The sequence below is a fragment of the Ptychodera flava genome, chromosome 8 (assembly GCF_041260155.1).
Source record: "Ptychodera flava strain L36383 chromosome 8, AS_Pfla_20210202, whole genome shotgun sequence".
NCBI lineage: Eukaryota > Metazoa > Hemichordata > Enteropneusta > Ptychoderidae > Ptychodera > Ptychodera flava.
This window is the reverse complement of record NC_091935.1, coordinates 8616130-8643679: the sequence shown is the minus strand read 5'-3', so window position 1 is coordinate 8643679 and position 27550 is coordinate 8616130. Positions and strand designations below refer to the sequence as shown.

The 27550-nt window shown below is 38.2% G+C and overlaps 1 protein-coding gene across 1 annotated transcript in view; it reads right to left on the bottom strand.

The window, feature by feature from the left end:
* The window catches only part of LOC139138399 (mpv17-like protein 2), a 44165-nt gene extending 16999 nt beyond the window's left edge, over nucleotides 1-27166 (bottom strand). Inside the window, exons 1-3 of the mRNA XM_070706766.1 lie at nucleotides 26781-27166; nucleotides 21247-21408; nucleotides 16854-16930 (exon numbers count right to left, since the gene is read on the bottom strand). Coding sequence (XP_070562867.1) covers nucleotides 16854-16930; nucleotides 21247-21408; nucleotides 26781-27030 — 489 coding nt within the window. The 5' untranslated portion in view covers nucleotides 27031-27166. The remainder of the gene's footprint in view (nucleotides 1-16853; nucleotides 16931-21246; nucleotides 21409-26780) is intronic.
* Between the last annotated feature and the right edge of the window lie 384 nt (nucleotides 27167-27550).

Sequence of the window (27550 nt, the reverse complement as noted above, 5' to 3'; positions counted from 1 at the left end):
CGAGCACAGCCTCCGTTGGGCTGTGCCCCTCCCACGTGATACAACGCACGTTCATCCATTACTATAGCGTCCTTACGGATCTGCCAAAATGAAAGTGGGGGTAAAAACAAAACAAACGAAAATATGCGATCATAGATAGTATTTTATTCGGGAATAATTTACATTATGCCGAACAATAAATCTCGGAGTCTGTCTCGACGTCCGAGTGCATGGTCCGTGTTTCAAAATTACAATCGGGGTGGCAGATCCGTGTTACAAAAATTATAATAGGGGGAACTGTACAAAATAATCCGTCTAAACAAAACAAACGAAAATATGCGATCCATAGATAGTATTTTATTCGGGAATAATTTACATTATGCCCAATAATAAATCTCAGAGTCTGTCTCGACGTCCGAGTGCATGGTCCGTGTTACAAAGATTACAATCGGGGGGATTGTACAAAATATCCATGTTTCAATTTACAATCAGCGGGATCGTAAAGCACAAACAAACGGCACAACCGTGCTCAAAATGTGATCATGGTCCGTGTTAAGAATACAGTCAAGCCACTGTTAGGCGAAGCTGTCCCCTGTCCGTTATTTACGTCGGGTTCTCTTGCTGATTGGTGTCGTCGGGGCTGTGTGAGTAGAGGTCTGCACGCCAACACTCCTCTTACCTCGTAGCAATCATGCGATGATGAAAAGCCGCAAAACACTCGCCCTCGTGAAGATGAACCCCGCAGAGACTACATCCTTTGGACGTCTCAGACAGTCGTCCGCTCGCAGTGGTCTTACCCTCTCTGCTGCACACTTTACAGCATTTCTGCCGCCCCTCCAAACGGCTGACAACGTGCATCAGCTGATTTTGTGGATTTATGTACGAGGCAAGAGAAACGGTGGCCTCGACCTCTCTCACACTGGGCTGCGATCGCCCACAATAACCGCCAATGAGTTGTTTCCCGACACGCAGATGAAACATCTTATGGGTCAGCTTACTATCAGGGTGTACATGCTTGAAGCATATATATGCATTTACCAGGGCAACATCAATCAGGTAACATCCAGATATGTCCACCATCTGTGATTCTTGCGCCCAGTGTGAAAGTACTTGCGTTCTGGTTGGCTCGGTCGACACCTCCCATGTACCGGCGATAATTATACAGCGACAGAGGCACTTGTCGCTGCTCGTCTCCCTCCCCCACTGGCACGCACTCCAAGGGTGGATAGACCGTATTCAAGATCAGCACCTGAGCGTTACTATCCTGATAAGCAGTGATGTTAAGACGAGAGTCCGTTCTGGTCGTGGCTTTCATATCCCCAACAGACAGAGGAAGGCGCTTCCTCTTACCTGGCGGAATTAATTGAGGGGGCATGGTGCGACGATTACGGCGGTTAAAACTCCCGACCATGTAGATCCCGGTCTCCATCAGCTCTCTAGCAGTAACGACCGTGCTAAACAGGCTATCACAAAATAGGCTGTGATTATATCCACAAAATGGCTGGACCAGCCCCCCCGTAATTTTTTTCCCCACACCCTCGCTCCTGCCGTCTCCCATCAGTCCGATCCCGAAATTTCACACCGAGGTACGGTGCAAAGTTAGCGATGTATGCAGTGGTGGAGTCGCACAGCTGCCATATCTTAAAACCGTCTCGATCAGGCTTATGCGGTAATCTCTACTTAAATTTAGAACGGCCCTTAAATCACACCATGCCCTCGTCGATGGAGATCTCTCTACCCATCTTATAATTATTTACGCACCTGTCAACTATGGGCTCCATCCATGGATTGATTTTATAAAGGGGATCCTCCTGACACCGACGTCGGCGGCGTGCCTCATCAGGATCACGACGTGGATCGTTCTCTGGGTCTGCCAGATGAAAGTATCGCATAAGCTGCTGAAAGCGACTGCGGGTAATCACAGTAGAAATACCCTGGTTTCTCAGAAAGGGATCGCTAGACCAATAATCCTCCACTGATGATTTACGGTCGATACCCATACAGACTAAGACGCCAATGAACGCCTGCACCTCTCGGTAGTCAGCAGTTACGCCAGTATTTATCGATCTTCCTAGCGATATATCGCTGGTGGAATTTGGCGTATTTATTAGTCTCGTCCTTTGCCAATCTGATCAGTGTAGCTGGAATAAACTTAAAAAAGTAATCGATCTCACGGGAGTGGCTGGGCAAGGTGAAAGTCGGTCCTCTCTCATGGTCAAAATCGGTCTCCTCAAATATATTAGCATCGGTAGTTTCCGACATACGCCAGACAGGAGGGGTGTCGTCCTCCGCCAACACAGCAGCAACGTCATCATCGTCGTCAGAGCTTGCCTCACCTACATACTGCCTGTCATAAAAGTCATCGTCCTCTGCCGCATCCTCGTCAACCTCCGAGTCGGACTCAGTGGTGATATCACCGTCGTCTGGGCGTCTGGGCCTGAACTCGCCCGTAGCGGCATCAAGGATCATATCTGCTCAAAATCAGGTGGGCTATCCTGAAACGAACCCTCCGCACTATCTTTTTCGGCGGGGACATCGCAGCACACGAAACTATGGCAGGAGCGGGCTGGGCAGCCTCTGCTGATGACGAGGACTCAAGCTCTTTCGCACTGGGCACAGGAACCTCTCCTGACGCAGGATGAGGGCTCATGGTGCACAGCAACAGGTGGTGTCTCTCCTGGAGCAGCCGGGGGAGAACCAATGGCATCAGCCGTCTCGTTACTCACTGTCTCACTAGCAGCAGCAGACGTAGTCTGTGCAGGTGAAGTATCTCCCACAAGAGCAGATGTAGTCTCTGCAGGTGAAGTAGTCTCTCCCGGAGTAGCCGGGTGAGAACCACTGGCAACCGGTGACCCATCATCATCCTCATCGGCAGAACGATCAGTCTTACGTTTACGCTTACCACTGGGTTTTTCAGCCGGAGATAGCTTCGCCTTACGGGAGCGTTTCTTGCCCGACTTCTTAGAACGTTTACTAGGGACATCACAACGATCGCTACCACTACCGCCCGGAGACTCTGCATCTTTGAGCTTCAGTCGTCTGCTCGCCTTCAGAAAACTTTTGCGGTCCGTCAAGCTCATGTCTGGAACAGTGTCGACAGACTAGCAGGTCCCACCCTTTTAAAGCCACAGGGAAACAAAGCCCTGGACATGATTGGACGCAGGGGTGTTTATATGCAGCCACCTGTTATTATAATGGACCTACGGCAATCAGTCCACCAACCGGCGCTGACATTCCTACCCGTCATGTAAATTGCCTGTCCGCACCATTTGATATGCTAATAATACTCATTTGCAATGCAAATCCCTCGAGCACTTAGCATAACATAGTCAATGTCATTAGCATCTCAACTTGACATTCCGTCCAGCTGGGTACGTGGCATGCGCACCTGCCACCCAAGGACGTTGGCCCAAGCCCATGTTTAGTACGGGTGGGAAACCCGTATCTTTAACCTCATGTCCCTTCTAAGTACGCCTGCGCAGGGCATATTGTCATCCAAGTCGGTGACAAGCCAACCCGACAGATCGCCCATTAAGCAGTAATGGACTGGCCGTCTCGTTCTTGTACGGCAACGAACAGTGCTTCAGCGGCTTGTTTAGGTCATAACCGTCGCCTGCCGAGCGGCTTACCCAACTAAGGCGGTCAAAGATGAAGGATGCAAAATTGTCAACGGCTGTCTCGGCCTCGTCCGTTGGGCAAACATGGCTCCTTCAAATAACATGGCCAGCACGTCTACGTCATCAGCGGTGATGACGACCCGTCATTGACGCCCGAGTGCGTAAAACTCGGAATATACCGACAGGTACGTCTACCAGGTCTGCCAACTCCCGTTAGACTCGGCCGTTAGCCGAACTTCACAGGGACAACATAGGCGTAACAAGTCGGTGAACAACGGTTCACGCACCTAACCGCAGCCGCCAAGTCGGTGAACAATGGTATCAAATTTTGAGGCCAGTTCGTGAGTGGCAAGGCTGAGGCGGTGTGTTTCGTTGCACGGCTTGAACGTCTAGAGCCAAGTGCAGCCGACAACGTCCGACATCTGAGTGGGTAGTCTTTTCGAGAAGGTAACAAGTCGGTTAAAAGCGGTGGTTACCCTTCACAAATGTCGCTCAAGTCCGTTCGGATCAGTTCCATGTCAGGGACTAATCAAGCCGAGTCCGTCAAATCCGTCCGCACTTCCCGTCAATCAGGACTAAGTCCGTGATTTTCGACTCGCACCATTGGCAAAAATTGCACCGCCAGCTGAGGCGGTCTTAGGCGGTTTGCCTTACAGATTAGCGTTGCCGAGACGGTCAATTTCGGCCGCAATCTATGTAGTGCCTCAGAGCCAAGTTAGCCCAAACTCCGCTAGGATACGTCACCGTGCTAACCTGCCAAGTACGCTACTCGTCCCCCCAAAAAAAACCAGTCCCCCAACGGGGTGGGGGACTGGCTGGGTAGCTTCCGCACCTTTCCCTGTCGTTGGACTCTCTGTGAACCCATTTCGAGAGCAAACGCCGTTCCTCGCCCAAAACCTGTCCTCGAACGACCCCTAGCGCGAGCAAGGGTTTGCTACACACGTAGTTCCGTCGAGAAAGGGGTACCAAAAAGTAGCCCGATTTCCACCGCCTTGGCAGGATAACGGCCGTGGCTGCTCAGATTCTAGCTACACCGAATTTCAAGCGGATTTTCACCGACTTGGCAGGAAAACGCTTAATTCTCTGTATACCGTCCAACAATCACTAATATTGATAAAATTGAGTTTTGACCAAACCATGTTTGAGTGAATAAACCCTGCATTGAATTCTCAGATTTATGATGGCACGGTGTAGTCACATGTTGACTTTTGGCATTTCTGGGTGATTCTCATGTGTAAGAAAACACACTTGAAAACGTTGCACCTATTGAGATTGAGAAAGTACCACAGAATGCTGCTATGTTACGCCATCAAGGAGTCTGCTAGCCGTACCGATATATCACAAAAACACAGTCTTTTTCAGCTTATATTGTTGTAGAGGAAGATGAACTGTACAATGACAATGTATATTAGGCATATTATTTCTGTTTCATTTGAGTATAAATACATTTATTGAAAACATTTATTGAAAAAATTTTTTCCTGGAAATCAAATGATGAGAAAGCGCATCACATTCTTGTCAGACAATATACCAATATTGTACCATGGGGTTTATCATGCTTAATTTTGGAAGCCAAGACAATTGAAATTCAAAATATTTTTGAACAGAATATAGATTTTCCAGGACACAATATCAGTTTTCAATCAACATGTTTCTACAATGACTGAATGTTTGAGTTAAAGTGCTTTGTTTAATTAGTAACTAACATATGTTAAATGGTCAATATATTTTCATGTAAAGACAGGTTTAACTACATTTTACATAAATAAACTAGAAACTACAGATATGAGAATATGGAAACGATTTCTCACAGATGTGTATGACATTTTTACAGCTGTAAACTGTAGTGTAGTTAACAAACATGTAAAATGCTTTTAATTCATATCATACATCTTGCATGCATGAATGTGTTCCAATGCTTTGAATAATGCATTATGGGAATATCATAATGATTGCAACTATCAAAATGGCTCTTTGTGCGCATAGATGTACACTCTTAATGGTGGATTTTTACACATGGGCTGATCTATGTACCTGTGTATTCTTTGAATATTGTATACATGATTTCTATATTCCTATTAAGACGTTCAATGCAGACCGTGTACTTTTTCATGTTCCTGCATAAACCTTGCATTGCATACAGGCGTTCAATGTCACGAGAATAATTATTAATAGAAATCTGAAAATATAGACATTAAATGTCTTGATAATTTGCTTCATAGGCTCTTTTTATGAATTTTACTTCTTTTCAAAAATTTCTCTTTTTTTCAAGTGAATAAGGGTGCATATCCTTTCATAGTGAACAAGTTAACAGTAATTGAAATTCCCTTGGCTGTCTGAAATCAATTGTCATTTTGTAAAGCTAAGACGGTGTTTAAATATAAATCATAAAAAAAGGAACATTTTTTCCATTATTTTACTATTATTCAAACAAGTGTTCATCACTGTCCTGTTGCCTGCATTTTGGCCACTGTATTTAAAGTTTTGTATTTCCCATTGCATCCTGGGCACATAAAAACTTGAAAACGTTTCCTTTTTTTGCTGACGAACTTTCAACTTAATAATTTATATATCAAAAGTCTTATATTATTAAATTGCCGTTCTGAAACTAATACCATGTCTCTCACATGAAAGGAACTCTGATACAATATTTGTGCTTTGTAATATCATTATTCCCTACTCTTCTGTACATTTCTGTACATTGCAAACCGTTTGCTCTGTTTAACCTGATGAGAGATTAAACTTCAAACGTCATTTCTAAACCCATGTGCTCCATTTAACCTGATGAGAAGTTTAAACTTCAAACATGATTGCGGAAATCAAATAAGCCCGGAGCTTAGAGTGGCTCTATCATGGAAGCATGAGAAGCTGATTTGATTAAACCAAGTACAAAGACTCCCACAACGGAATATCAAAGCTGTTTGAGGAAAAGTGGGCGGACAATACGCTTGGTCTACCGATATACCCGGTAGTACATGTGATATGCAGGTTATATGTAAATAGTGACTCTAACGTAGGCTCAAATTCGCTTACAAGATATACATATACAGTAAATACATCCTGTCAAGAGATTTTACAGAATATCTTGTATGAGAAAGTCATGTAACAGACTGGTACCGTATAACCCAAAAGTGTAGCAATATTTGTAACGGTTTCAAGACTTTATAATTCAATGCAAAAATGACGACTTGTACTACTACCGGTAGTAGTACATGAAAGTTTCAGAAAACCATTTATGGTAATTAAATGTCCAATTTATGCAGAACAATACTGTTACTTCACTGGTACTAAAACTGATCTTCAAATATGTTTTGCCAAACGATGTTCTCACTGAATACCTACCTTATTACTAGTATACAGTTACATTATTAATTACATTATTAATTACATTACAGTATACATTTCTGGCTATTTAATTCTGAACAAATACCGATACATTTACATTCAAGTAACCACGTGATATTACAACACCATACTGGCTCTATTGACACTGCCTGATAAGAGAGTGTTATAAGAAATAATTGGGAATAAGAAACACACTAAAGTCAATATACCAAATAAAAATACTTAAATTATCATCAACACCTGCTTGAATGATCACTTTTGATCGTATACTACTGGGAGATTAATTTCTGTTTGAGAAACATCAATTGTATTTGAATGAATAGACTACTGCAGGTTCTGATAAACCTGGAGGCTGACGTACAGTTATCTGTTTGAGTAAAGCTTGATTACATGTATGATTTTTATCACTGGCTTTGACAGATCTGTAGATGTGTATACAAGCTAGTGCTGTTAAAGTTTCCATGCAGCATAAACAGTGTAACTTATTCAGTACCTAAGGCCAACGTGAAACATCAAATATCTCGTGAAAATCCTATCAAATGAACAGTTGTAAGAATAATCACAGTAGAAAGAATCCATGAGTTTCCAAACTTGATCTGGTAGCTTCAAATTTGGAACTTTACAAAAGAAATTTTATGAACATGCAGGCACAAAACATTTTCTTTTTTTAATTTGAACATCACATCTCTAGATGCAGCTCAAAAAGTACCTTTTATAAAATACTGTATCTTATTATTTAAATATTTATCAAGTGTTTCAAACTCTGAGATGAATTTTTTAACATCATTTGATAAAGACACAGCTGGAATGCCAGTTTATCATTTTCTAAGTGGCCCGACACAACTCATCCAGTCCATCTAGTAGGTTACATTTGGCAGTAAAAAGGGACAACTGGACAACTGTAAGCCCTATTAATAGAATTCCAGTGATAAGTGATAAGGGAAACCATTACTCTCTCATATCAGATTACAATCTACATTTGCAAAGGAAAGCCCACACGCACCCATAAAAATTGATTACGATTGTGGATATCTTCCTATGGCTGTAAATCATATAGGTCCAGTTACCTTTGAAAGCTGAAATTGAACTTGAAAGAGCATCAAGCTAAAATGCCAGATATACCTGGACGCATTCATATGGGTAGAATTACCGGTGTTTGGGTATGATGGGGTTGATAAAACCAACAGCAATTCGTACATAGAATTAGATGCAATCTGAACCAGCAAATGTATATACTTTGTGCACATTCTGTATATAATCTTCATAGCATTGGCAAGTGTGCAAAAACACCTACATCCCCTGTACCAGTATGCTATGAGTGTTTCTCACGTTTTGCAAAGAAATGAGGACTTCATTTAAAATTTTCCTGTTCATCACTGGTATGTAATTGCGGAAATTGAAAAAAAAAATACTTGGTGCAATGGTTTGTTCTGGCAGAAAATCAATGAAAAATACACTGATAACAAGTCCCAAACACTGCTTAGATATATTCAAATATGTTTTTAATTATCTCAAAGATTTGATGACATTTCATCAGCATTTATGATATGGGACAATTTATCCCATTTGCAAAATAAAACAGATAAGATATTCATATACAGGTACCGTCAAGCATTGAAAAAGCTTGCACACGAAAAGATTCACGATTGAACTGGCAGATAAAATTTTCAACTGAAATATATACAGATGCTGAGAATCCCCTTTGAAGCGGAACATCCATAATTAAATCGAGAAATGTCTTCTCAGGTGAAAGTGAATGTTAACTCTTGGTGACTTCGAGAAGCCTTGACAACCACAAAAGTAATTATGCGACAACGCACACAATTGCTAAAACGCTTTCTCTAGCTTGACAGTTGCACTTTAGTAATTTTGCATTTCTAACAATATTTGACAAGGAAATGGTGCATGGCATTCCTTGGGTAAATTGAATTTTGCAGATATTCTAGCTGTGTGACCCTGAAATCTAGGCTCTAAAATCACATCTTGGCGACGGTAAATTAGTTTTGAGGAAATATTTGACAGGAATAATTGCAAATTAAGTGCGTAGTTGTGGTAATTTTAGAAGCGCACTGTGGTAAACCACAGTTTTCTTGATGTTTGTGTATTCTTTTTCTTTTTTGACTGTCTGCCAAGTGATATGACCCTGTTAAGTGACAATATTTCTCTGTATTGAATGCATTATGTGTTCTTCTTAGTAGAAACAGCATAGCTGTGGGAAGCCGTCATTCAAAGATACATCTGGACGTTGACGTATTTCAGTCGCATTATTCTGAACAGCGACAGCATAGTTTCCATGCACAGTACCTTGACAGATAACCTTTCAAAGTACGACCATCAACATCTAGACGTAGTCTGACTGTTTGTAAAAAGTTTTCAGGAGGTTCTGGAGCTTTTAAACAGTTAATCTTTTATGCAAATGCTTCAGTCTAGGTGTATATCTAAATAATTCACTGCAACTATGTTTATAATGAAGGAAAAAACAAAGAAAGTCATATTCTTTGTGATTTAATTCTCTGAAATTCCTTTATTGTGGACAAAAAATGTAAGTGAAATGGTCGATGAATATTGTTCACATTGAGAAATAGAAGAATTTGTCACATTGTAATCATTTTTCCATATATTCACACGGGATGTTTTATCATGTACTGTAAGAATTGAGGAGCTGATTATGTCTTGAGAATTCATTATTTCATGGGAATGCATTCTTTTAAATTGAAGAGAATTTTTTCATGATTCTTGATTTATAGAAAACAAAAATTTGCAGCAAAAATATTTGATTTTGTCAAATTTGAAATGAGTCATACGTTGACATTAACATGGAAGGGTTAGTCTACCAATGCAACATACTGTATAAGTTTCAAAATGCAAATGTTATATTTTTTCAGGTAAATACTGACCGTGACTATTCAAGTTACTGGACAGACTATTCAAGATAATCTGTATCCAAAGTACTGGCAGCGACAATTGCATCAGTGGTTGTACCTTTATCATCATCAGGATGCAACTCATGAGGAACAAGAAGACAGCAATGGGCTTGCAACTTTCCCTGGGGTACTCATCAACAATACAAATAATGAAGGGAAGAAAATTCTTCTTCTGGGAAGGAAAGAAGACATTGTACAGACTACAGATGGACAGGAATACAATTCTGCAGCAGACTATGAGTAATCAATAAACGGCCTAGAGATGGCCATCCAATGTTATTACCCGGGAGATTATTAGTGGGTTATTGATCTGCCTGAGGGGTGAAAATTGCTGTATCCATGGTGATAGGAGCTACTGCGGCATGCAGAAACACTGGCTCAGTTCGTGAAGAAAGGAGATGTGCCCAATTATCGGATCTCCAATGATTTATATGCAGGAGGCTGGTCACTAAGCAATCAACTGTTTTCCTTGGTAACAGACACGGCGCGGAACGTCAGATGCTTACAAATCAAGCTGTTGCTGGTGCTTTTATTTGCAGCTGTGAAAATTAAATTTTAAGCTACCTGACTCTCGATAATAAAAAGAACAGGAGTGAATTTGTCAGCTTTCAAACTCATCCACTGCATGCTGTGTTGAACAAGCACTCTTACATGAATACCTTCAGATGGTACATGCAACTTACCATACTAGCAGTGGCAAGACATCTAAATTGATATTCAAATGATACCCCAACTCACACTCTCTCTTTCATGCAATAATCATGAACACTTCATCAGCATTGGGTACAATATGTCGGCATCGTACAGAATAAGAATAGTCCTTGGTGCATTTCAGACTTTACTGTTCAGTGAAACATCTCGATGATACTGGTGATCTATAGTAACAATGCGTCTGAATGGTGAACAAAAGTCACAAACACTGTACCATTATGTGAACATCTCAAATTGATAAAGCTGCCAGACTGCTTACTCGCAGACTTCTTTTTCATACACTTCAGGAGGGAAACTATAAATGACTTCCTTTCATATACTGGTAGACTACATGAGTGCTTTCATTTCTCTTTGGTTTTGTACATACTACCCCCTACTCCAACAAATGTCAGTATGACGACTCTAAGAAATAAATGTTCAGATTTTTATCAATATAAAATAACTAGGGTTATGAAAATTCTAATGTCAGCCTGGCTCAATGCAGGTACGGTATTGATATTTGTTAATTATTCTCCTGTGGCAGCAAATTAAACAACATTACTGCGCCACTCAATTTTATGCAAAGTTCGTAAATTGAAATTCTGTAACAAAATGGTTACTTTGCTTTTGAATGGTAGGTTTGCATCACCAAATATATCTTCCCAGGCATTGCAACTCTAAATTTGAGTCAAGTTGTCGGCAAACTTTATGTGAACTTGAACTTCAGAGAAAGTGAATTACCGGCCATCAAAGAACAACATTGACGTGACTGGCTGCTTGCCTACTGTCTATCTTGATTGGCTGTATCTGGTAGAAGACAGTTTGATATTGATTGACACCTGCAATACATGACTATCATTGGCTGACTGGCAGCACGACAAGCTATTAAGACTGACTACGATACTATCCTCAGTATGGGATTACACTGAGGTGGTATTACGTGAACACAAGTCAGTCATTTGAAAAAGCACCATACAAAGTTCAGAAAAAATGATGAATATTTGAATTTTGATAAGTCTAAGTGACGGTATATTTAGCCAGTCAATCACTTGAAATATCTGCTTTTTCACGGGCGCACAATCTCACAACCTGGAGTAAAGTGCATGGAAAATAAAAGCAGGCCAGGACAGGATGTTCTTAAGATTCAGGAGCAATTACAGTTTATCGATCTGGCTTTCTGTCAAGCCATGCAATGCCGGCACGCTATCTCAGTACATCCTCTCACGACAGCACTTCCATCAGCGTGAGTAATCCTCTTTCACTCACAATTTATTCTGGTCATTAGCAGCGAGATGACTGATCTGGGGGTTTAACAAGCCGTGACATCAATGAAACAATGTTGCATATCGACTGTGACACTAAGTAACCTGTTAGTCCCTATCGCTTACCCGGTTACATCTGGCTATGTTAGTTTATCAACGACTGAAAGTTTTGCGTGTTGGGAATCCTATAACATTCAAATTTTTCTTCTCTACATAGGCTCGGGAAAGATTTTACCATTAATATCTTCAAAGATTTCTAACAACACTACTAATGCTACCCTTAGTATTAAGATATCAACTATTTTTGTTTCGTCAATGTAGTTTCCATGAAATTACATTACGTATTTATGATTGAAGGTTATGATTTTTTCAAGAGTTATAGAAATTCCAATACTCAGACAAGTAGCAGATGGTTGTCGTAACAAAATTTCTGCACTCGTTTCACCGAAAAGTCAATGCCTGCTGACATTGGAGAATTGATTGGTTCTCACTGAGGGAGAAGCAAACTGATGAAGATTATCATTAGACAGCATTCAGTGACTGGCTTAGTCACCCTTAATGCATTCTGATATTCTTAACTTGGAAAGCAGGCTAAACACAAATTCCAAAGTTTTTGCAACTGAATTTCTGCGTAATGGGCCATAATCTTAGCTTCATGTACATGACAATTTAATAAACTCCTGGGGCTATATTTTTCACTTTATTTATTTCTTAATATTTTTTTATGTATGAAAGTCATCATGCGAAAAGCAGAAAATGACTGAGCCATGAATTTTGTGACTTCAGGCTTCACGAGGGTTAAATATTTTTGTGCTGTGAATTCACACCTTATTTGACACTTCAGATGATTGCAAAATGATGATAAGTGTGATTTGTACACGTGACTAAACTGTTCAATGAACAGGGAGGGTGTTTGGTGGCCGATATTTTCTCAAAAATATTCAAAAATCTTTATATTTGGGGGTTTGTCATGTTGTGTATTCTACACTGGTCCTATGAAATTACAATGTATAACATGTTAACAATTGAGTTGTTATTAATAAGTCTTACAGACCTGTATTTATTCTGTCCGAATGGCATACTAGTACATGTGCTCTTGCATTGAAATGATCCTGTCAAAGGTAATTGGGAAAAAGTCTCCGATTGTTTGAGTAAAAAAATATTTGCTGCAACTGAAATGTTGAGAAAGTTCACTCTGGGTTACTGCTCAAGAAATTCTTTCAAATAAATTGATTTAAACAACAGTCAATTATTGATGACTTCAGCTTATATATGTTTTTGTGCACACATATGCCAGGTAATGATATACGCACATGTTTGTCTGCAGCTAATACTAAAAGAGCTGGCAACAAATTCTACCGGTATACCACATTGATATGAAGATAAATTTTGAAATCCTTATGTGAGACATTAATTTGAAAACTCCACCATTATACATACTAAATGTAAATCAAATCTAAATGAATTAAAGCTGCAGTTCATCATACTTGCAGAGCAGAAATCAACCTCCAAGGAGATTTTCAATTCGACTTGAGACATTTCTGGCTCTCACGTAAGGAAACCTACTTGTCATAGCTATCTCATATCAATGATTGATAACATGAGTGCTTGAAGTCTGTCCTCCTACGTCTTAGAAAGCTCTCAGAATAACGATCATTTCTACAAGTTTTCTGAGGAAATCGACCTATAAATACCTAACGATCAGTTCTGATGTAAGCTGGAAAGTCAAGGGTCAGGAGGATAATGCCAGCGGTATTACCTGTTTACGTGCAAATTCTGGAGCAGTGAGTGTTGTCACAAATATTTTCTACACGTAGACAAGGGGTCTGAACTCCTCTGTCAAGAGACTGCGAAAAGGTGTGATCCATTGTATGACAAAAAATTACATGAGAAAAAAAATTTACAAAAAAAAATTACAAAAAAAATTTTAAAAAATTTGCAAGAAATGTGAAAATTTATATGCTCTTACATATATTTTTAATTTTCAAGAAGCACAAGTGCGTTTTAAATAGTTTCAAAAGTAAAAGCATCTATTATTTTACCAAAGTAAAATGTACCAGTATGATTAAAACTGTTTGCATTTTAGGGTGAACACCTGACAATTTCTAGAACTACTGAAATTCCTGGTGAAAATAAACATGGCAGGAATATTCTTATCACTTTATAGTCTGTATCATATTTTGAAAATATATAAACAAATTTTACTGACTATAATGGTCCTAATATCATTAATTTCACAATATCAAAAGATAGATTACACCGCATTTGATGTGTTTGTCAGGTGACTGTCAAGTACGCATGATTTGAAGGTTTAAATTTATGGTTTGCTCGCGATGTCCTTTGGTTGTTCATTGATGACACCTATTGATTGCAGCTGTCATGATTGACTGCGCCTACACCTAGCTGCTGTGATTTAACTGTGGACATGTTTCACAAAACACTACACTGCTGATGTGCAGTGTAGGGTATTGACAACTGAGAGACACTTTCTTGTACTTTGTAATTACGGTAGTATTTGTATGCGCTTTCACTGGGACTTAACACCCTGTGGGCCGACGATGATATGTTTTATGCAGCATTTGATGGGGCGTGTGACATGAGCCGCTAACCACACATGAATTGAGTGATGTACATGTACTTTTCAAGTTTTATGCCACATCATCAACGATGTCGTCACTGACATGTAACCTGTAAGTCAAACTCATTACATCCCAGCGAGTTTTCAAAACCTTTGTATATTTACAGAGGTCAGGTGCCGACAAAGATGTTTTATCAGCTGATAAAAGATGCTATAGTCCACTGACCATGAATTATTGCTATATTCATGTACAGTACATGGTATATACTCATAGTCAAGGGAATGAAGAGGCAATGAACATACTGATTTCTTTGCAACGAACGGACAGTTATTAGTGAAATTTCAGACACCTTTCTCATATTTTGGAACGGGAGTTCTTCAAATTTTAGCCTTTGTTACAGGTAGTCATCTGAAAGTCTCATACTCTTAGATATTTATAACTTTCAACTAGCGCAAGAACATTTTTACTAGACTGAAATATAAAGGCGTATCTATAATCTAGTATTTTCACCAAAGCACCTGTGACATAACACATACAAACTGTTTTTTGCAGGTGATACAAATGTATATTGTCCCAAGGGTTCAGCTTTTAAAGTCTGTAATTAAAGTTTACATTCAATATAGGCAGTGCCGCCAGGGTGCCATAAAATGCAATGACAGTATTGCAAAGTAATGGGGCTTTACTCAATGCAAATCCCATCTGACACTGTCACAAAGGGCGGTTTACTGCCTCTGTGTTTGTAAATTCACTTCAAACAGTTCATTTTAAGTCGATAAGCAATGACACTGTTTGGATTGGTGCATTGCTCATGGAATACAAATATCCCTGCTCAGTTTCAGATTATAAGATGATTTCAATTTGCTTCTGTTCCCAATTCCGAGTCATTTTGCCTTTAAGCAGGCCCAGGCCTATCACACAGCAGACCAATTTTGCTACACAGATTTCTCAATATACTTCAACATTTCTTTTCAAAGTCTTTTCACATCGTCGGGAGTTTTCTGTATTTCATCTCATAAAAACAGTCATTTATCAAGATTGCCATCTGAAGGCTACAAAACAGCACAAACAAACAGGCCTATATCGTACATTACGTGTATAAGACTACATGTATGCTAGTGTATACATATAGTAGCAAAACAATTAATACAGCTTCAGCAACAATGCATGCATGTAAAACTGTTTTCAACATGTGTTTACGGGCGGTGAATGCATGAAACTCAAGTAATAGGTACCAAACATACTTGATGTGTTCTCATCTTTATTGTGTGTGTGTGTATATGTATATATATATATATATATATATATATATATATATTATATATAATATATATATATATATATATATATATATATATATATATATATATATATATATATATATATATATATATATTAAATATCACACTTTCCCGGAATATATATTCCACGTTTGTTTTTGTGTATGTGCTTTATTTTAAGTAAATCCTTTGTCTTCTCACATTAAATTTTGTAGAGAAAGAAACTGACAATTACTGAAAGGTGACAACTAAATGCAAATCTTGCTTATGTCTTTTTATTTATACGATGCATTGGATGTTCTTGAAAGCTCCCTGAGTAAAAATAGGGTTTCAATTTCATCAATTGATGACGTTTTTTGCACAGTTCCCTTAGTCAAATCAGGGCATGTTTGACCAAAATCAAATTCCTGTATGCTGAAGTAGATTGTAATTGCCAATGTCTGCCGTATTCTGTTCCAGTCAATTTTACTGATTACTGCATAATCAAATTTGTTTTTTTTTTCTCTTCTGGTTTATCTCCTCATCTTAAGATGTATCGGTACACATACAACTACAGAGACATATCTTGTCGCTGCATTCTCACAAAGAGGATGATGGGATATGGTGGGTGGTTGGATTTAAAGGTCTCTATATATTCTAGCCTGGAGAAAGATTCAATCTTGGTATGACGCAATTTCATATCGCTACATCGATTGGATTCTCTGACAGTAGTTAGTGTGTTGAGGGCTGACTAGGCTGGAAATCTGACATTGCAAATATAATGGGATATTAAAGAAAGACGAGTGGTTTCTACTAAAGGTACACAAGGCACACATACAAACTGTACATTGAATTTGGAAAGGATGAAAGGACAGCAAATTCTGATAATTTTAAATTTGGACAATCTTTTTATCGCTGTCTTTGTTTCTTTGCATTTTCTTTTTTTCTGAGCTCAGTGATATCACTGGTCGTCTGATTGTAAAATCAGTTTTCTACAATGCCCTTTCTGGGATATCACACCATTAACTATTATTAAAGGAAGAGAAATTTTCCATATCTCACATAAAATTTTGTCACCTTTTCTTTACCACTTCTTACTAGAACAATCAACAACATAGTAGCACTCTACACAGCAAAAACACAGAGACACATATCGTACATACATACATGGATGAGATATACACAATGCAAAAAAACTTACTGTGTACACTGATATGAACTTTTCCTTGAGGATATCAAAACTTTTTGCTACGGTTTCCCCTTCAAGAAGACCCATTCCTGCAAGTGAGGAAAACGTCACAAAATAGTGAGTCTAGTCCCAATTCTTTGACACTCTTAATTTTCTATACAAGTTAAGATAGAATACATGTATGCACAGACATAGACTCTCAAACTCTTACAATATGTTTGGTCTGCCAATTGTGGGAACTCATTTTGATGCTTACAGAGTAAATATAGTTTCCCAATGTCTCAATTTTGTCAAATAAAAAATTTATTTTTACCCATAGAATTAACACACGGATTGCTGCCATTTTAAATGTCAAATGTTGGTAAATATTGTGTAATTTGTTTCTGTACAAAATCTTGCACCTTGACCCTAATTTTAATTCTTGATTTTGAAGAGACTGGTTTCAAGTTTCCTGACAGAATGTTTGAGTAAAAGTTTTAAGTCTTTAAATCTAAAGGTGCATACTACAGACAGACAGACAGAAAGACACACAGACATAGCTGCCACATAATAATAGCTCATGTATGTGAACATGTGAGCTAAAACTGAAAATTTACCAAGTATTACTACAGCTCTCTGTGGTAGAAAATCAGCTAATCTGCCACTAAATGTAAAAATACCTCCAGTTTGATAAGATCCTACGCAAAAACATGAAATATTTGTCAATGGAGACTACCTTTTAATTTATTCAATGCTGAAACTTTTTTTGCCTTGAGCAGTTACAGGAAAGTACATTAGGGGAAGGCTGCATTAACTTGCATGGTACCTGAAACCCGAGTTCTTGCCTGACCAACTCGGGTGACAAACGAAGACTTAATCCCCAAGGTGTGAATGTTCCATTGTTATGTTTATCTAATCCAGCTGGTGCCATTGTAGTGCCATTCTAGGAAAGGCAGGTCTGTGAAATTGATCCTCTAGGGAAGTAGGGTATTCCTAAGTTAATGGAACTTTCCTGTAATGAGCTGTTTGATGGACAGTGTAGCATAATGCCAAGGAAGGCTACGACTGGTTTTATTTTATTCTTTTGGAAACTGATTTCACTTAACATGGTAGAGAGTTACAGGTAATCTGGCATGTGCCCCACCTTGTCATTTTCTTAGGTGAACTCAGGTTATTGGATTGAGGAATATCAAACTTAATGCTGTTTTTAGGTGGGTATTGTCTTGACATAAAGACCCTTTTAATATCAGTTTCAGTTACACAATTAAATACCATAGGTACAGGAAAATAGCATTACATTGTACTTGCCTAAAACTACATGTACCTGTCCCACAAGAAAATTGTGGAAAATATGACAATAATGAATGCTTGATTTATAATAAACATAATTCATAAATTTGTAGCAATATTTTCCTTCTGTTGACAACATATTGTCTGAATGCAGAATTGAACCTATAAAATGAAATTACAAAAAATTTTCTTGTCAAATATTGTGAAAAACAATATCTAATCTTTGAAAAATTTTGAAATCTGCAAATCTTTGATAGTCAGGATTGTGGGTGGAGGTCACCACAACAATTTTGAATTAGAGAACCCCAATTGAATTACAATCTCAATTCCTCCCCCTCCCCCCCCCCCAATATCTTTACTTACATGTACACATGGTTGATAGACTTATTTACTCAGTATAAACAAATTTTTAAATCTGTAAGAATCTTCAAAATGAGATTGAAAATACACTCATTTTTTGAACAGAGATTCTTTCAAAATACATGTACATATGATAGATTAAATCAATTAACCCTACAGAAAGTAGTTTCAGAAGTTTCCAGGAATTTGTTACAAATATGCATGACTGAAAATCCACCTATTTTTATCATTTCCAAAGTTCTCGTTTAAACACATGATCTCCGTTCTAGCATGTGAATTCAATTTTCTATATAACCAGGAAATGGCTCAACTATTTTCACTCTGCTATTTTCACTTTCATAGTGGTTTGTTTGCTTTGTACAGAATGAGACTGAAAAACAATTCTGCTGCAGTGGTGGTGAAAATATTATCACATATGTACCGTGTACACATAAACATCCTGTACGCAGAGAATAACAAAATATTATCAGCTTTGTCTCGCAAGATTAAAGTTCATCTGTACCCTGAGTACTTAACAGAGCAAGTGCTTCTTCCAATCAGACATTCCCAGTATTTTACTTGATGTCACCATGACAACTTGTATCACCATGGCAACAACTGCTTCTAGACATCACAGATTACTTCAAGAAACCGAAAACATTACGCGGAATTGAACACTTAAAACAAGACATTACACTAATCCCGTTCCTACAAGTGAGTGACAGCAAAGGCTTCATGGATTGAATTTCATTGAATGACAGTAGAAATTTCCAAACTTCAAGTTCAAGCGATTTCCCAAAGTTTCAATGTCATTTAACCCTTTGAGTGCAGTATTTTTTCCCACCAAAATTTTAGTGCAACATTTTACCATTTTTATGAATTTTCCTGTAATCTCTTTGATAATTTTGAACAAAATGGACATTACATTTCATTGGCTACAGTTTTTAGTCAAAATTTTGGCAAATATCTGAAAAAAAATTGACTGGAGTATATTTTGTAAAGGTGACAAAAATTGATTTTAGCGCTCAAAGGGTAATATCAGCAATGCAATACATGTACCTAAATGAACCTAAAATATCAATGCAAAGTTTCATATATTGAATTGTAAATAACATAATTCTCTTGTTCTGAACTTGAATTTTTTGTAATATTTTTTGAACTGCTTTGGGCATAGAGAAATATATATCAAATTTTGATCTTGGCCAGACACATATGAGATTTTGTGTTGTTAGCAAAGTTGAGATAATTTTACTTGCTTTAAATGTTATATATCAGTTTGTAGATACCAAAACCTAAGACACTCATCCAAAAGAAAATTCGTCCGCTGCGAAAAAACCAATGCCGGGAGTGCTTCATATTGAGAAAGAAATGCCCAACGAAATATCTTATCCCTTCAAAATTGAGTGCATTGAACACATCTTAGTCATGATTAAAACTATGAAATAATAATTGACCCTGCTAAATCACTCCAGGAAATGCTCAGCACTGCAGAGGGGCATTCTGTGTGCAGACTGTTGATCACTTAACACCATCAGCAAAAGCTGCAGTACATGTATTCCGTAACGCTGTCCGTCGGCAATGAGCATGACCCTTTTCAACAAGCTTAACGAATCGGGGAAGACAGCTCGGTGGCACATTTTCATTCACAAATCACAGGATGTCACTGGAAACTGACGATGGAGTGAGCATCCTGCTAGAGGACGCGCCGCGCTGTCACTCGCCCACGGGCAAACATCGCAGTCTTCCCATTTGCCACCCTCAGGGCGTATACACACAGCAGTCTTCACACTTGCTGAAGGCACTCAAATCTCTTCCTGAATCGGATCGAGCTGAGTTTTAAATAAAAGACTGACGCCCAAGAAAGCAATATTCCTAATTGCACACAGTAAAGACTTAATGCTTGACTTACGGGCAAGATAGTCCTATTTGATGCTCACATTAAAAGCTAACTTTTCAACACAAGAGTTCTAATTATTTCTGTCTGGACAGGTTTGATAAAAAATACCCAGTACTGAGCAACGAAAAAAAAATAGATAGTGCTACAGTAATATTACTATCTTGGAGATAGTAAAAAATTTCTATCAGTGCTGTATAGCTGTTGTTATCTCAATGGTCCATTCTGAATAGATTTTGATATGACTACTGATCTGCAAGGATGTTTGATGGGTACAGTGCAGTATTGATGAGACAAAATTCACAAGCAATCATGGCTGACTGTAAAAATACAGAGATTCATGAGTACCAGAATGCAGCAAGAATTTAAACAGGTCAGAGAAAATGGAATAGTGCTACAAGTCTATACTTTTAAGTTTTAATCAACGGCAAAATTTTTAATGCAAGATATTCACGATATCTCATGTATATATCAGTGTTTTTCTTCTCTTTGTTAACATTAGTCAAAATAAATAATTACATAAACTAATGCTCAAATGTGAAAACGAAAACTCTCTACTGTGATGCACACAAATGATTCGGTGGCCCTATACTTTGTAGTGACTTTAATTTGTGCACGTATAGACAACGATGTACTCAACAAACAACTTGTACTCTGCAAGTTTATGTTCTAAGAGTGAATTGCCACAATAATGGCAAAAAAGCAGCTCTCTCCGTTCTAATAAAATGCCCACACTCCGAAAGAAATATCAATTTTCAAACCAGTGATATACCTGTATATTCAAGATGCATTTTGTCTCTGGACCGTGCATTATTTATATTTTTTGAAATGAGTCACTCTTATCCAAAGTTTTACTGGGAATTGCCACACACACCCACACACACAAATTCTGAGGAATCTTACCCATAAAAAACGTGGTAGCGAAAAAAGGTGATGCAACGATCTGGTCCAGGAGAATCTTGCGAACTATGACCCCGGTCGTCCTGGCAGGTAAAAAGTGATCTAAAAACTTGTACCATACATGATTAAATGGACCAATCATAAGACCAATTAAAAACATTCGACCTGAAAAGTGAAAAAAAATTGCATCTATTTCAGGGAAAAGAATAAAGTATAATATTCTAAAAATTGAGGAAAACAAATCCATGCATGCTGAAGTTAAAAAAATATACCCTGGCAAATTTAGTGATCTGAGGTACATTATAATATATGCTGATATTTGGAAGACAGTTTTTATTTTGTCAGGTAAAGGCAGAAAATAATCTCAATATTATTAAAAAAGAATCAATGCAGAAAGCGATGTAAAAGTAGGCTGTGACAATTTGTAAATTTTGAGTAATCTAATTATGTATAATTTGAGTAATTCATAATTATTTTAAAACACTCCTATGCCAGTTATTATAATTTCGATAAACTGCCATTGGCAGCTGGATTTTTCGTCATGTCACATTGAAAATTGAAAATTTTGCATATTTCCATGTAATCTAATTTTTCATAGTACAGAATGATTTTCCAATGTGGAGGTTCACAAACACCACCAGTGGTATCATAATAGTCAGCATTCACTTTAGGAACAATGTGATACATGAATGAAAATACATACAGCAGAGTGAGAACAGCATCGTCAAAATGGGTATCAATTTTTCTTGATAGACTAAACATAACTGTAATATCATCATGTATCATGTCAAATGATTCACGTAATAGCTTTATATTTTAACACGCCTGATTAAGAACATGTCATTTCCCTTGCCACTGTGGGAACTGAAGATACAGCAATATTTCTACTAGTGAGTAATTGGGAAATTTGTCCTGAAAACAAAACAGTTTAACAAGAATTAAGTTACTACAGAGTCCCCAAAGACTAATTTAAAATGATTTCATGGAATCACTGATTCGGCTTTTTTGTCTTACGTACAAGGAAATGCTCAGCCATTTTACAAAAATTGGCAATTTGCCTGGGTCAAATACTGTAGCAATATGAAAGCATGTCCTCCCTTCCAGTTCGACTCACGAAACTACATAAAATATAAAGGTTGAAATTCATGTCTTATCAACAAATACAATTCTGTCCTTTATTAAGAAACATTTTAAGTGAACATCAGCTCAAACTCACCACTTCATTTAATTCTGAGTAGCCAACGGGGTACTTTTTGTAATCAGATCCTCTGAGAATATCAGGCAGTAAAATGCCTTGGTTTATGGGGTAATCAACGGCAAAGTCAGGACTTGGAAGTACTTCAGAAACATTGGTTCAAAGTAGTTGTTGAATCTTGAAAGCAAATCTTTCCCCACTTGAAATCTGACAGAATGCACGGACTACATACTGCATAATATGTAAATTTCATATTCATTGGGGCAGTGTTCGCGGTGACTTTTTTCTCCTCGCGTACGGCATACGCATTAGTCTGCTAAAATTGCGTAATGGCTGGATTTGAGTGCGTAATTTCACTTCCGCACTTGATTGATGAAAAAAAAAAACTGACTGCAAAATACAATATGCCGTTGAATAAACCTACACTACATATTCGGATTGTACGATGTAACATTATTTTAATGAAAACAGTTTAACGAACAACTTGAACAATGTTGAAACGTAACAGCGAAGGGTATACATGCAACCGTCACAACACTTCGGGCAACCCAAAAGTTAGAGTTATGGCAGCTTATCCAGACGGTTTCTGGACGTTTCGGCACCAAGTCGTTTCGGCCCAAGACGTTTCGGCCTTCCAATTTCAGGCCCCAAGTCCGAGTCGTTTCGGCACCGCAACCCAAGACGTTTCGACACCGCTGAAGGCTACCTGTGGGAACTGGTGCTGGAGCGTAATGTTACAAATCAAAGTACTAAAAAGTATAGTGTCAACTAACATTCACGTACATGCTTAATCTTTGTGAGAAAATGGGAAGAGACCGTAAGAAAAAACTTCATATCATTTTCAAATCTGTGACACAAGTTTATCGATATCAGTAGCCGCCGACACGGAAAAAGTTTGAAAGCGGTGAGGAAACAGCACGGCAAAATTCACACAAAATGCACATAAAGTACTGGTCAGAACGCAAAGGTCACGCTTACGAATATGACGGATCAGTCAATTACTAAATAGTTTGAAAAAAAATCGAAACACAGATGCCGAAACGTCTTGGGTTGCGGTGCCGAAGTGACTTGGGACCGGAAATTGAGAGGCCGAAACGACTTGGGCCGAAACGACTTGGTGCCTGAACGACCAGTTACCATCCAGACACTTCTGCAGTGTTCAAAATTTATCGGGATTCCGACGAGCTCTACCAATGAATCATTTTTTTCACGGACTCGTAGAGCAAAGTTGAAAGAAATTAAAACAGATTTGTCTGCTTCGACGCCATGCTGCATGTGTGCTTGATCAAAATTTGGGAACAGCGAGACGCGATGATCGTGCACAGTTGGCATTTATATAATTTGTCGCAACATTTCTGTCAATCACTCACTTTCAGAAACTATCGCTCGCCTGAAAATTAGCAACGTAATTCATAGGCACAGCTGACATGATAACGTGCCTAACGTGATAACGTGTGGACTACGATGCCGATTTTTCAGACAACGCCCAGAGAATTCGAAACTTTCCACACAAAATGAGTGATTGACAGAAATGTGTTGCAACAAATTTCGTCTGGTTGTCGCCTAAGCTCAGTCGTGGGAGTGCTTTCGGTGTTATCCTTTGCGTATAGAAAACGCATAACGATGAAAAAATGCGTAGAGAGTCAATTTCAATGCGTAAATACGCACGATTTTTGCGTAAACGCGAACTCTGTTGGGGGATAAAAGAATTTTATTCGAAAAAAAATAATTTTTGAACAAGTGAAACCTACATTTGCTTGTTTTGTATTTCAACCAATTGAAATAATCATAATAATTATACCTTATCTTTTTATTTTATTTACATATTTATAAGTATAATTGATACTTCCAATCTCAATGAACAACTGCAGCGTACACTGATTTTTCAGAAATTAAAGTGTTGTTCACAACACAGTGCACATACTGATGTTGATTTAATAGCAAATTTGTAGCAGGGTTGAAATCAGTTCGAAAATCTTACAAGAACTGAAAATGTCGAAATTCCATCACGTGGTGTCTTCACCTACTTGGTATAGCATGCTATATAGGCTTTGTCAGTAATAACAATGTTTACAGTGTCTATATGATTTCAGAGGCCTTCAAATGCCAAAGTCTTTGCAAAATGCAACATATATGGGACAATGCCTCACTAGTTTTCGCCAAATTAAGTGGTGATATATGAACTTGGCAACATAGGGTTAACACTACATGTTACATTTGAATTAGAACTGTTCAAGGTTTTGTAGTCAGAATAATTATATGGTCACATTTTATTATCTGAACTAAAGGAAGAAAAGCAGTGCCATTTTGTTTGACTTCCATTGTATGTCTTGTGTGTTTCTTATGTGACACTAAACACTATGTCAACTTTCAGCATGGACAAAACTGTCACTTTGCTGCAAGAGAGCATTGTCATTCAAGAGCTGCAAAGGAGCATGTTTTGCATGCAGTAAAATCCATTGATATCACCTGTACAAAGTGTTCCCATGAACCGTATGCCTACAAACCTGACATCTAAATACTACAACATGGCCATTGAAAATTCCTTTCTATTACAGCTCTCAAATTTGCAAGCTATGCAGTAGAACTCAGTACTAATTGTTACAAGGGACTCTTCATCTGATAAAATTGATAAAAGTAACTATTTCATTCTACCATTTGCATTTCACACAGATTGTTCCATTGACAGTCCTTGAAATAAATTGGTTCATGATCAGAACTCTACAAATTACTTTTACATTCTTGGCCTTTAGATCAGAATAACTGAGTTAAAAACATGAAATGTCGAAAAAGCGCTATCCATGATATGCAGAAATCATACTCAACTCCAGACAAATTGTTATCCATTTTAATCCACGATGACAATTGATTTGAACATTATTTTAATTACTGCTACCTACATGAGGTAATACTCACTCATATACATGTCTACATATCAGCATATGCTGCCTTACGTAATAATTGTCTACTTAAACCTTCTATACTCTTGGTGCAGAGTCCAGATTATTCCTGCATATTATGATATTTAAAAGATTTTAGATTCACTGGATTATACAAGTCAGCTCAGCAGATGAGAATTCTGAAAACCTTATTCAGGTGAGTACAGTACAGAAAACAGGAAAGTAACTTCAGTTGAGTTAAGGTAATAATTAACAACAATCATCATTATTATCATACTCATTATTACACTCATAATAATAGTAAAAGAAATTGTAGTGTTATGTAATCAGAACTGCTGATAGTAAATGATTCTGTCAGCAGATGGGAGTGTTGGATATATATGTTTTAATGTTTAATCCAGCCTCCTGATCTCAACTAAAGCACAGACTGGCCCACTTGTTTTTTGTTGTCGATCAATAAGTTTAGGCCCACTGGTGCAGGAGGAGATTTTATGGAAAGGAAAAAATCATTCCTTTCACTCAGAATTATATAGTTTTCACTGGATACTATCTAGCATGACTCTACCCCAGCATTTTATTTAAAAGATGGTGAGACAGAAAGTCAGATAGTAAGGGCTGTGACATTTCCATAGTGATGTAGATAAACTGTAACTTATTATTGAATTTACATTACATAATCCAATGCTGGACTCATTTATAAGATAACAGTGCATGAATTGCATCAGAAGTGGACATTCCTGTAGAGGACACTAGTTAGGGCACTAGTGTCAGTGTACATTCTACAACAACAATTACAAAATCATACATTGCACTGAATGGTGAAAAACAATCGTAGAAATCATATTTTGGAGACTACATTTACATCAGGAGGAGTGAGGACAAAGGTCATAACTAGTTAATCTGCATAATGATTATTGAGTAAAGCTTCATTTAGATTGTCATGGTGTACTTATATTACAACAATTGATTGAATTTGATTGAATTTGACTAACCAGCATTGTGATTGATAAAAAATTATAACATTTCTTCGAATGTCATATATAATGCGTAAATTATTATAGATAATACTTGTATCAACCGAGGTTGCTACCTGTGTTCACGCTATGCAGTGCTGATGTCCATATTTACCATCGTATCGCAAAGTGATAGATGGCAACTTAAAGTTATGATTATGCCCTCTTGCTTTTCCTTGACAGCAGATTCGGCAACAAGTCAGTTCACTTCGACTACGTCGATGCAACGCGGAGAAATTTCGACAGGAAGCTCTAACACGGATCCCCGGTCCCGGAACTACCATCAGAACTACTACAGGCTGTAAAAAGCCTGACGCAATAGTGGCCACCACGGTAGCATACGAGTCATTCACGACAGGCGGTCTATCGGTTTAAGGGGAGACAGAGCAGTGAGGAAAGCAGTTGGTCAGTAACATCTTAAAAGCTTACCCGTTCGACTCCAGTCTTGATGTAACGCCACTGTTGTCTGCCCTCCGTCCGGTACACCGTGAATTCGTCCCGCGGGTAGCGATGAACTTGCCGTCGCTTCTGCCTTCACGTGCCGTCTCACTAAACTCCTCTCCCTACTCTGTTGGATCATGTCGCCCATTGCCAGTAAACCCCCGCAGGTAACGGTGTTCGTGAAAAATAAATACTTTGAAAAAAGTTTTTCAGTTGTAGTTCGTAGTACAGACAACATGGCGATATCACTGTCGTTACCTGGTGATCATGGAATATACTGTATCTACGAAGTGCCGACAGTAAAGGAATGAATGAGTCCACACCATGAAAACTTTGAGAATCACCGGCTACTGATTATAATTTCCTATACTGTTGCACTGCGCATGAGCATTGTTTCCGAGTACCTTTAGCTTGGTCTTTTTATTCTTCAACTGAGACCTCCTAAGTTGTTCTGTATTTCTCATGGAGGAGTTTAGAATGCGGGTTACAGATATTGGTACGTAATTATAAATGGGGGACTAGCTGAGAATAAAGCAAAGCTGGAAACGTCGCCATCTCTACGTCTGATTTTCAATCAGATCGGCATTAACCCAGTATCATTTTATGATAATAATAATATAATAAGAGCAATAATTTATCAAGATCCTGTAGGCCACAGGCCTTAGGCAACCCAGCGATGCGGACGCACATTGAAAATACTTGTACAAAAAGATATTTACATCTCATAAGGGAGCTTTCAGTAATTACAGGGGGTGGGC